Source organism: Macrobrachium nipponense, chromosome 6, assembly GCF_015104395.2.
Source record: "Macrobrachium nipponense isolate FS-2020 chromosome 6, ASM1510439v2, whole genome shotgun sequence".
NCBI classification, from domain to species: Eukaryota; Metazoa; Arthropoda; class Malacostraca; order Decapoda; family Palaemonidae; genus Macrobrachium; species Macrobrachium nipponense.
The window spans coordinates 76,624,714-76,637,454 of record NC_061108.1 but is presented as its reverse complement, the minus strand read 5'-3'; the positions used below and the strand labels follow the sequence as shown (position 1 = coordinate 76,637,454).

Below are 12,741 nucleotides of genomic sequence, written 5' to 3'. Positions count from 1 at the left end.
ATACCAATATTTCTATTACATATTTACTGCTTTGTAAGAGAAACGATACAACAATGCAAAAAAACACTAGTGCAGTAAAACATGTACTATACTAGTAAGATCTAGCTGGACTAGTGCAGACAGGTTGATATATGTAAAATCATGCTATACTATAAGGATTTATTATATCAAGGTTTTATGTATATATACAAGGACTGTTCATAGGTGCTAACAGACACATATGGGGAGAAGAAATCTACTGTTGTTCCAGTGTCCCTGGCATACACAGAACAATCACATACACATACAGAAACAGACATTAAAGATAGGAAACTAGAGCTTCAACACTAAAATTGACAAAGGCCATCAAAAGAGATGTCTTCATTTGTGAGTGGCTGCATATGGAGAAAATTTTTTTTTTTTGATTGGTTGATCTTAACTCTCATCCCCTAACAGTTCGCAGACATTAACCACATTGTTAATGAGCTTCAGTGACTGAACTTGTTGCCAAAGGATATTCTGATATAAATTGAAAGATTTATTTGTTCACACAAACAAAGAGAAACTACACTTAGTACAAAAAAATAAAAATTTGACATCTTTAAAATAAAATAAAGTTTTATATATACTTACCCAGTAATTAAATAGCTAAGAGTTTCACACGCTTGGCGGCTAAAATTTTGAAATTCGTGGTCACTCTAGTTTGTTTTGGGTAGGTGACTTACACCACCCCCTTTTTAGGGAAGAGAGGAACAACTTAGCAAAGAGCTTCAATTTATTTATGGCCTCGTGTCCATACGAGTGGAGGAGGGAGAGCTCTAATCATGCAATTAAAACTTTACTTTAATATAAAAATTTTATTTTTATATAAGTAACTTACCAAGTAATTTACATAGCTGATTCCAACATTGATAGGAGGCAGGATGTATGGACACACCTATGCCAAAACATTAGGAATGGCGATGAATTTGAGAATAGAAAAGTTCCTAAAATTGATACAATCTTTGTAGTTTCCTTACGTGATAAGAGAACTGCTGCAGGTAGATAATACCTCTGGTCAGCGCTCATTTTATCATACAGAGGCGTGGCAGTATAGCTGTGAACAGCCTATTACTTCAGTGGGTACCTTGCAGTGAAAGACAATCCCAATGGCTAGCAAAGAATACATGTTGCCCGTCCAGGTTGCAGTACCACAAAATGCAACCAGAATAGAGACAGTCACATACACCACAAAAAATAATAAAACCACCAGCCAACCATTAACAATTGGAGGGTACTTCAGGTACATACACAGTACCCCCAGGCTAAACAAAGACTCAGCACCCTAAGCAAAGCGAAGAGATAATAAGAAGGAAGGGATGCTTCCCACATTTCCTCCCCCAACACCACACCAGCTGTGGAAAGTGGACCCAAGGTACTGCAGTTATCAGAAACTGTTTCAACATCATGCAAGTAATGGGAAGCAAATACTACCAACTTGCACTTCCAAAAAGTCGATCACAAGATAGATGAGAGGGATAAATTACTTCTAAGGGAGTAACTCCCTTAGAAGTAAATGAGCTCCAAAACTCTCTTTTCTCCATTATTCCCATAGCATAAAGGGAAACCATTGTTTATACAAGAAAGAACTCCAAGGCATTCTGTGGCCCAATCCTGCGGCAAAACAGCGCAGTCTCTAATCTTAAGTGCCAGAGCACCCACTGACCAATCCAAGCAGCTCATAGCCTTGAACACTTTAAACAAGTTTTTCAAGAGATTAGCCAACTCTGATGCAAATAACATGATCTTTGCTGAAGTAAACGCTGATTTTCAGAGAAGTCCACCTGGGAGGAGGCAGAAACTCCACTGAGATAACCTGGAAGGAGGAAAACTGAAGGCAGCTCTCCCTTGGTCCCTCTTCTCTGTGATACATCCTTACACCTAATTTAAAGCCTTCTTCGAAGAAGAAAGTACCATCTTAGGTAATCTTGAAGACCCAGAAACTTGAGACCCCATTAAAAAAGCAGATGCAGACAAAGGCAGTGTTGCTGGAGAAAATAAACCTGGAAGGTAGCAAGCAGAAATATCAATAATGAGGCATGAGGTTAAGTGGGAGTGTCCTGGTCCATCATTTCTTCCTTGTCAGAGGATATTGGCAGCAAAGACAAGTCTACTGGATTCTGAGGGGTCGACAAAGCCTTCCTGTGATGGCTTAAAATGCTATCCAGCTTACTCTGAATAGGGTCTGAAGGTTGACCAATAGCTGAGGGCGACTGAAAAACAGTAACAGGAGCCTGGATAACAGGAGTCATCTGTGCAGAAGAAGGCTCTGATTGCTGCATTGAAGAAACTCCAACCAAAGGAGATGCTGAGACGACAATTGATGAAGCACGATGATCAGCCAAAGCTGGAAGTGCAGGCGCCAATGGGTGCTCAGTCATCCAAGGATGCTCTGGCACTAATGGGCACTATTGAAAACAAAGATACACCTGGGTGCTCAGGTACTAAAGGGCACTTCTGGACAATCAGGCACTACTACTGGGTGCTCATGAGCCACTGGGCGCTCAGGTGCTACTGGGTATTCTGGTGCTACTGGATGCTTGACTTTCAAAGGAAATTCATATACTGCTGAGAGTTTGGACACTTGTTGAGGCTCTGGAGAAGAAACAATCTAGGAGGATGAGGAGCACTTACGGAAAGAAAGCACTTGGGCACTGAAAGCAGATTCTGTGCCAAGAGGGGTCTGAAGAAAAACTGTCTAGTAACTACATGAAGGGTGCTCAGGAGGATCTTCTTACAAGGTACTGGAGGAGGGTACAACACATCTACCACACACCTTTTCAGTGGGAATGATTTCTTCGTGAAACGCCATCGACGCCTGGGGCATGACTCCTCCAAACTCAACAACATACAATGCACATCCTTAGCGAGACCATTCCAATGGCTCTTGGTTGCAACCTGGGATACTTCAACAGGCTGAACCAAGGGGGGGTTTGGGGGGGGGGGGGGGGGGGGGGGGGGCGGGATGGATGCAACTACCAGTTTGACTTTTCCCAGGTTTTTGGGTGTATGCCAGGGACCTTTACCTAGGAGAATTGGAGGGACAAGCAGCTACCTCCTCCACTAACACTTCACTAACACTATGCACTACCGGGTACTCACAAACGCTCATTTTGTCCATAATGATGACCCCAATTGGGCCATGGTCTCCAACATTAATTCGAACCTTTATCACCCTTCGTTTCGAGGCTGGCAATGGGATTGGGTTCGGAAGCGTGGGACCTGGGATAAAGAGACGAGAGAATAGTCAGAGGTGTGGGAATGGTTGTCAATGAAATCGCAAGAACATTAGAATCATAATTGGTAATAGAAAATTCCTAGCTAACTAAAGACTTACTCCTCGCTGCCCTAGCAGCCGCCTTCCTCTTCTTGTCCAGTAACGTTGTACTTAGCTAACAAAGGTCTCAGTAAAGAAAACCTGCCATTATCTAAATATGATGGAAGGGTACCAATAAATGAATAGTACTTCACTAACTGATGATGAAAACAACTGCAAAAGTAATGAATTCCAAATCTTAAAGCTGCTGCTAACAACTGGAATACAGCCATCAGAAACAAATTAAAGCTCTTTCCTATGTGGGTGGGGTAAGGTACCCACCCAAAACAAACTAGCATGACCAAAAGAATTTCATCACAGAGAGGGGGTCATCACAGGGCTTTGACCATTTTGCAGGACTAGACTGCTTGTTTGAACCTCTCATAGTGTTCGCCACATAGCAAACACACAGAATGAATTACAATAAACTACTAGGGACCTATGTACATGCACCTGAACTACCTGAATTACTGCTGCTTCTGGTGGATGATGTGTCTGAGAATCATGTGTGATGCATGATCAGGCTATATAAAAGTAATAAATTTGTGGTACAACATACCTACAATATTTACACAAAAAGCAAAGTAGTGAAACAAAATTAAAAGAACCAAATAGAACTGAAAAAATGACATTCGCTGTTGCATTATGAAAGATATTCCCCCTAAATGGACAGATTTAAAAAAAAACTGAAATGCTCTTCCTATCACTTAGCTCAATCAGGCATCATAGAGTTCTTCCTATCACTTAGCTCAATCAGGCATCATAGAGTATCTTGCTTCCATAGTTCTTGCAATAGAGCACCATATAAAAAACACTACGAGAACAATGAAGTGCAAAAATTAGCATGCTATCATTTAGGAAACCTGCCTGATATAAAACCACAGTCATATTAAGATAATAAAAAAGCTGAATTGAATGTATTGTACTGAACGGTAAAATATTTACACTAAAAACTTACCTGGTGTGCACTGGTGTGAGCACGCAACAAGTAATTTTCATTAACATAATAATTGTCACTTTTTCGTCGACTTATGTGGTCCTTTGCAATCAACAAAGAATCAAAATTAGCTTGGGTGGTCACAACAGGATGAAACTGATTATGAAGAGAGAACAGTGGATTTCCTCTGGCAGTAATATAACGACTATATAAATACTTCACTATCATGGTTTGTATATGATTCAGTGGGTGATATTTTTTAAGGTGAAGATTTTGTCCAATATGAGATAAAATTTTTGGTGTAACATTTGTCATATGGTCCACGCTGTAATCCTTCCCAGCAATTGTAATCTGAAAAAATACAATACTGTATATTTAAAGAGCATATATAATACATACATGCATACACACACACATATACGTATATATATATATATATATATATATATATATATATATATATATATATATATATATATATATATATATAACAGGCAGTCCTCGGTTATCATAGGACTTGGTTACAACCATATGAAGAACATCTTCCTCTTGGTATTGACAAAACAATAAAATCAATCAACCTTTGTGTAACTAACGGTGTGTTTTCTTTCTATGGTAGTTTTTACAAACAAAAATTTGGTTGTAGCATGGGCAGCCCCCTATCCCCCCCTTCCAGCAAACCTATACATGGAATATTTCAAAACAGAAATTTTTTCATTTATCAAACCACACAATATGATCTGGCTTAGATAAGTAGATGATTTTTTACTTACTGGGATGATAGCTGGGGGGATTTCAGTGAATTTCTCAGTCAACTAAATTTGCTAGTTCCGACCATAAAATTCAAAACAGAATGGGAAAAGGACAGAAAACTGCCGTTCCTAGACAAACTAATCATAAGAGAACGGAATAGATATGCTTTCACAGTATACAGGAAACCAACTTTCACTGTTTCATATATTCATTTTTCAAGTTACCATGATGTATCCATAAAGATCATGGTTGGGTGCAACCTATTCTTCAGGGGGGTTAGAATATGTTCAAATGGGTACATAGATAAAGAATTCAATATGATCTGCCAACATCTAAAGCAATTGCTCTATCCACCATACATTATCGAGAAGGCTATAAATAAAGCAAATACATTTACACATACTATAGAGGTCCCACTTATAATAGACAAATAGATTTCAACAATAAAATAAAACTTCTGTATGATAAAAACATCCAAAAAGCCACAGAACACCTCAGGTCTAATAATCCTTTCATTTTCCATTATCCCAAATCCATCGGGAGTTCGCTCATTAACGTATACTTAAATAAAAGAGGAGAAGAAGCCGGGTTTTACAAGATACCCTGTGGCAATTGTTATGAGATTTACACAGGGGAAACTGGTAGATCCATCTCACAAAGATTGGCAGTACACAAAAGATCAGTGCGATATGCATGAGGAGATTTTCCTACATATTAGGGACAAAGGCCCTACTATTAACTGGAGAAGGACAGAGCTGGTTTTCCAAAGTAGCTTTCCATACAAAAGGAAGATGCTGAAATCTGCAATCATCAATCAAACCAACAATATGAACCCATCACGAGGACATTGGAAATCAGATGACATTGATGTACTAATCCTAGGCCACTTCTCAAGCTGGTGTCCAAGAACATGCGACCACCAGACGAGTCGCCAGATGAGAGTTAATGAGGCAAGAAATCACCAACGAATATTCTATTTCCATCCTTCCTGGGTCACCAATAGAGACTTACTGCCACAGTGATCAGGAGCACAGAAGGAAGTGTTGAAATATATGGTTGCAATGTTCAAATAGTGTTTTATGGACACACACACACACACACACACACACACACACAACACACACATATATATATATAGGATATATATATTATATATATATATATATATATATATATAGTATATATATAATATATATATATATAGATTATATATATAGATATATATATATATAAATATCTATATTATATATAATATTCTATATATATATATATATATATATATATATATATATATATATAATATATAATATATATTATTATATTTAATTATATAATTATATAATTATATATATATATATATATATATACTATATATAGATATATATATATATATATACAGGTGTCCCAAAAAATTTAAACACATTTTAAATAATTGTAAACTTGGTGTTTATTATAATTTTATTAATTCAAAAATGTAAAAATATTCACAAGCATCATTTTATTGTTTTTTTTTTTCACTGCCTGTTCTCAAACTGACGTCCATTTTGATCCAGACACTGCTGCCAACTCGAAGTAATGGAATCGCACACATCATGAAACAATTCCCTTGGTATTTGGGTGCATTCATATTCAATGGCTTCTCTCAATTTAGTGACTGTTGCAGGTTTCATAGAGTAGACCTTGTCTTTTAAGTATCCCCATAAGAGAAAATCTAGTGGTGTGAGGTCTGGTGAATGGGGAGGATATTCAACGAAACCCCTTCATCCAATCCACCTGTTTGGTAAGATCTCATAAGCGGTAACTCTTCCGAAAAAATCATAAATTTTTTCGTCCGATTGTCGTAATGTTTGCACCATTTTAAATTAGCCGTTACATAAAGTTTTATATATGAAAATGTGCGCAATTTCATGTAGAATACAACTAAAAACAAGCCATGGTTGTAGCTTTTATCAGTTTTGAAATATTTTCATATAAATAACGATAAATAGAAAAAATTGACCTTCAGTCAACTTTAACTCGACCGAAATGGTCGAAAAATGATATTGTTATGTTACAATAAAGTTTCATACATACTTACCTGGCAGATATACGTATACATAGCTAAGACTCCGTCGTCCCCAACAGAAATTCAAATTTCGCGCCACTCGCTACAGGTAGGTCAGGTGATCTACCGGCCTGCCCTCGGCGGCAGGACTAGGAACCATTCCCGTTTTCTATCATATTTTCTCTCTTCCACCTGTCTCCTGCGGGGAGGCTGGGTGGGCCTTTAATTGTATATATCTGCCAGGTAAGTATGTATGAAACTTTATTGTAACATAACAATATCATTTTCATACAATCAACTTACCTGTCAGATATATACATAGCTGATTGGCACCCTTTGGTGGAGGGTAAGAGACAGCTACTTATGGAATAGACAGGTAAACAACATATGTTGTAGGTATAAATAAAACCTTGGTTCCTACCTGATAGGTGGTAGACTTCGTGGGTGTTTGCCCAGTAGTCTGCATCACCTCAAGAAACTTTAGCGAGATATATGATCTATGGCCAAGAGTTCTTGTGGGTCTGCCGAAGGGGTCTTATCTGCTTACTCGGCAGAGCCTGAAAGGACTTTGTCAATGGGTGCTGATCCACTTATATGACAATACACCTTATGAAGGAGCACACAACCAATCCCGACCACCTGATCCTAACCACATGTTAGAAATAAAGATTGTTCCGAGTTATCCCCGAACTCTTCACAACAACCATAACTCAAAAAGCACACTACGCACACATACATAATTTTCAAAAAAAAAAAATTTTATATTCATCTAATTAGATATGACAAGAGTCTCTTACTGAACAACAGAGACGGCCGCCCATGCTAAACCAAGTCCTTTTTGTTAGAAGAGACTCCAGACCATATCTAAAAAGAAGGAAAGTATATACTTAAGGATTGGTGTCGGCTCCCATACCCAGGATCGTATCCGCCGATACGAAAGGACCAGAGAAAAACATTTCTCATAGGTCACACGAACGTCTTTCAAGTAATGAGATGCAAATACTGAGTTGCATCTCCAAAATGTCATATCTATGATGTTTTTAAGCGACATATTCTTATGAAACGAGAGAGACGTTGCTACTGCTCTCACTTCATGAGCTTTCACTTTTAACAGTCGGAACTCTTCGTCAGGACAGATCTTATGCGCGTCTGTAATGACGTTTCTCACAAAGAATGCCAGAGCATTCTTGGACATCAGTCTAGTCTTGTGGGGTCTTTTACCGCGCACCAAAGACCTTGCCTAGAGCCTCCCATCTGATGCTTTCTCTGAAGGTAGAATTTCAGAGCTCTTACAGGACATAGAGACCTCTCTGCTTCTCTGCCTACGAGACTCGATATGCCTTTGACTTCGAATGACTTAGGCCAGGGATTCGTGGGATTCTCGTTTTTAGCTAAAAACAGGGTCTTAAACGAGCAAATAGCTGAGTCTCCCTTGAATCCTACTTTATCCTGCAGAGCATGTAATTCACTAATTCTCTTTGCCGTAGCTAAAGATAATAGGAATAGGCATTTTCTGGTGATGTCTCTAAACGATGCCAGATGAGGAGGTTCGAACCTTTCGGATGAAAGGAACTTGAGAACCACGTCTAGGTTCCAGTTAGGAGGGACCGGTTCCTTAGACTTTGAAGTCTCAAAGGACCTTATGAGATCGTGGAGATCCTTGTTATCTGCCAGATCTAATCCTCTATTCCTGAAGACTGCCGAGAGCATACTTCTGTATCCCTTTATTGTGGATACAGCTAGATGAGATTCCTCTCTCAGGAATAGAAGGAAATCCGCAATTTCCGCTACAGAGGTAGTGGAGGAGGACAACTTCTTAGTTCTACACCACCTTCTAAAAACCTCCCACTTGGACTGATATACTTGTCTAGTGGAGGTTCTGCGGGCTCTCGCGATTGCGCTTGCAACTTCGCGAGAAAACCCTCTCGCTCTGACGAGTCTTTCGATAGTCGAAAGGCAGTCAGAGCGAGAGCGGGGAGGTTTTGATGATACCTCTTGAAGTGTGGCTGTTTGAGAAGATCCATCCTTCTTGGTAGGGATCTGGGGAAAAGTCTACGATCCACTCCACCACATCCGTGGAACCAGTCTTGAGCCGGCAAAAGGGGGCTATCAATGTCATCCTGCGTCTCCTTTGAAGCCACAAAACTTTTTCAGCACTAGTCCCAGGATTTTGAATGGAGGAAAAGCGTAGACGTTCTACGTGAGACCAGTCAGCAAGGAAGCAGTCTACCATAAGAGCTCTGGGGTCTTCCACGACCGAGCAAAAGACTGCAGCCTTTTGGAGATGAAAGTGGCGAAGAGATCCACATGAGGAGGTCCCCCACAAGAGGACAGAGATCTTGACACACCTCTTCGTGTAGGGTCCACTCTGTGTGAAGGACCTGGTTCCTCCTGCTGAGCCTGTCTGCCCTCACATTCCTTTCTCCCTGAACGAACCTTGTAAGAAGGGAGATGTTCCTCTGAGACGTCCAAAGTAAAAGATCTTTTGTAAGTTCGTAAAGGAACGAGGAGTGAGTCCCTCCTTGTTTTTCGAATGTAGGCAAGTGCTGTGGTGTTGTCCACATTTACTTGAACTACTTTGTTCGAAACAAGAGGTTCTAGACTCTTCTTAAAGCCAGGTGTACGGCGAAGAGCTCTTTGCAGTTTATGTGCCAAGACACCTGCGCTGTTTCCCAGGTGCCTGACACCTCCTTCGAGCCATAATGTTGCCTCCCCAACCTTTCTCCGACGCGTCGGAGTTACAACACTAGGTCTGGGGTTGCTGGATTTTTAGAGAGATCCCTTTGTTCTCTTTCAGAGGGGGCAACCACCATTCCAAGTGCGGTCTTATCTCCACTGGAATGGGAAAGGCATCTGAAAGATGTCCGGTTTTCCAACTCCAAGACCTCTTTGAGGAAAAATTGAAGCGGACGTAAATGAAGTCTTCCTAGCGGGAAGAAACTGTTCGAGCGAGGAAAGGGTCCCTAGAAGGCTCAGCCATTCCCGCTCGCCGACGTCTGTTCCTTCCTTAAGAAGAGAGAGACTTTCTGCAAACCTTTTGCGATTCTCTCTTGCGAAGGAAATACTCGAAAACCCCGAGAATCCATCTGAATCCCCAGATATACTAAGTTCTGTCTGGGGGTCAGCTGCGACTTCTCGAGGTTCACGAGTAATCCAACGATCTTGATCAGGTTCTAGAAAGTAACTGTAAGGGTCCTCCGAAGCACTGTCTCTCTGATCTGGCCCTGATGAGCCAGTCATCCAGATACAGAGAGATATTTACTCCTTTGAGGTGAAGAAACCTCGCCACATTCTTCATCAGGCTTGTGAAGACCTGAGGAGCTGTGGAAAGGCCAAAACACAAGGCTCTGAACTGAAAGATCCTTCCCCCAGTCATGAAACGGAGGTTACTTTCTTCGATGAAGGGTGGATCGGGACGTGAAAATAGGCGTCCTGGAGATCCAGAGACACCATCCAATCTCCTTGTCGCATTGACGACAAGAACTGAGGCAGAAGTCTCCATCGAGAACTTCTCCTTCTGAACAATTTGTTCAGAGAGCTGACGTCTAGTACTGGTCTCCAGCCTCCCGAGGCTTTCGCAACCAGAAAAAGGCGATTGTAAAACCCCCAAAACCCCGGGGAGTTTTGATCCAGTACTAGTTCTATCGCTCTCCTTGTCCCACATCTGATCCACCATCGATCGAAGAGTATCCCTCAGCACAGGATCCTTGTACTTGGCTGTTAGTCCCGCGGTGTTGACGTTAGGGAGGAGTGTTCAGGAAAGGGATACGATATCCCTTCCTTATTACAGACATTGATGAAGCGTCTGCGTTTATAAAGTGCCCAGGCCTCCACAAATCCCAGGAGCCTGGCACCTACTGTGCTTGGAGGAGAGAAGCATCACTTTCCCTTTTTAAAGGCACGAAAGAGGCAGACCTACCTCTCTTCTCAGGAGCCTTCCTTCTTGACGGGAGCTCTGGAGGTGGGGCCACCTCGAAAGGGCTGACCTGATGTACTCGTCCTTTCTTGTCCGTTGCAGTAGCAGGTTTCTTCTTCCTTGCTGACTGCGTCAGGTCTTGAGTCGCCTTCTCAGTTAATGAACGAGAAATGTCCTTCACCAACTGAGAAGGGAACAAAAAAGTCTGACAATGGAGAGTACAGTAGCACTGCCCTCTGAGAGTGGGAGACCGCTTTGGTCAAAAAGGCACTATAAACTGTCCTCTTTTTAAGAGACCTGCTCCAAATAAAGAGGAGATCTCAACCGAGCCATCCTGAACCGCTTTGTCTATACAAGACAAAAATACACAGAAGGACTTCTGGTTCGAGTCCTTCAGAATCATGGGCTTTCTTGGACATCACCCCAAGGGGACCAATCTAAGAAGTGAAAACTTCCAATACATGGAAGAGTCCCTTGAGGAGATGATCCAGTTCTGAAATGCCCAAGTTATACGGGCAGAGTTCAAATAAACCTTGTCTACGAGAAGCGTCAACTAAGGTCGAAAAGTCCGCTTCTGTTGAAGACGGAAGAGAAATGCCCATATTCTCTCCGTCTGATACCAAATGCCTCTTTTACCAGCAGTCTCGCTGGGGGCATGCAGAAGGGACCGTCTTACCAAAATCCTTCTTCGACTTCATCCCCCCCAATGAGTCTAATGACTGAAGAGCCCTCTTCATCGAAATGGCGGGCTTCATTTTAAGAAAAGACGAAGACTTCTTCGCTTAGCACTCGAGAAAGATGAGCGCGGAGAAGGAGGAGCGGCAGGGGTCAAGTCGTCTCCATACTCTTCTAGAAGCAAGGCTGTCAAAACTTTATAGTTCGACAGTCCTTCTCTTCCTGATACTCCTCCTCCGAGTTTACTTCTAACTCGGGGTCTAGATGAGTCTCCGCTGACAAATCAGTACGTCTTTCCTCTGGGGGAGACAAACTCCTGATAGGAGAGGGGCTAAGGGAATGATATTCCTTCCTCTTCACAGCTTTAATATTCTTGGAAGGCGCCAACAGCCTAGGTTTCTCTCCATAAATGGATGACGCCTCCCGCTTGGATGACGCTTCTCGTCCGCCAAGCGTCCTGGCTGACGCCTCCCGCTTGTCTGGCTGCTGACGTCTCTGGATGACGCCTCGCGCCTGGAAGACACTTCGCTCTCAACTGGCGTCCTAACTGGCGCCAATACCTTGTTGGAAGCCTCGCGCTTATAAAGGGATTTGACGTAAGGAAAATCTATTTCTGGGCGATTTGGCTCGTGTCGCCAGCGAAATATCCTTTAATCTATTATTTCTAGGGTAAATGTTACTAACACATACCAGAGAATAAATAAAATAAAGAAAAAGGTCAGTATAACTGACGCGCTCACCCTCTAGGAGGGTGTCGGTATGAACACAGGCGAGTGAGACCACTACCACGAGCCAAATGCCAATAGAAATCTCCCACTACAAAATCCCTCCAAGAGGGGAGCCGACCCACAGAGTGAGCAGCTCGTACTACTACTACTCCCATCCCATGCTGCCGACTGCTGCGCCTCTAGTGGCCATCCTGAAGTTAGCAGACAATCTTGGGCGCAGGGATGGGTAGGGTGGGATTTCGCTGGCGACAACGAGCCAATCGCCCAGAAATAGATTTTTCCTTACGTCAAAATCCCTTTTCTGGGCTCAGCTCGGTGTCGCTGCGCGAAATCGTACCAGAGAAATAGCACAAG

General features: G+C 41.8%; 1 protein-coding gene across 4 annotated transcripts in view; it reads right to left on the bottom strand.

The window, feature by feature from the left end:
• The window catches only part of LOC135216354 (phenylalanine--tRNA ligase, mitochondrial-like), a 292,985-nt gene that overhangs the window by 234,765 nt on the left and 45,479 nt on the right, over positions 1 to 12,741 (bottom strand). For all 4 annotated transcript variants that reach the window (XM_064251594.1, XM_064251591.1, XM_064251592.1 and 1 more), the window contains one exon: positions 4,293 to 4,622. In XM_064251594.1, the coding sequence (XP_064107664.1) occupies positions 4,293 to 4,622 (330 nt within the window). The remainder of the gene's footprint in view (positions 1 to 4,292; positions 4,623 to 12,741) is intronic.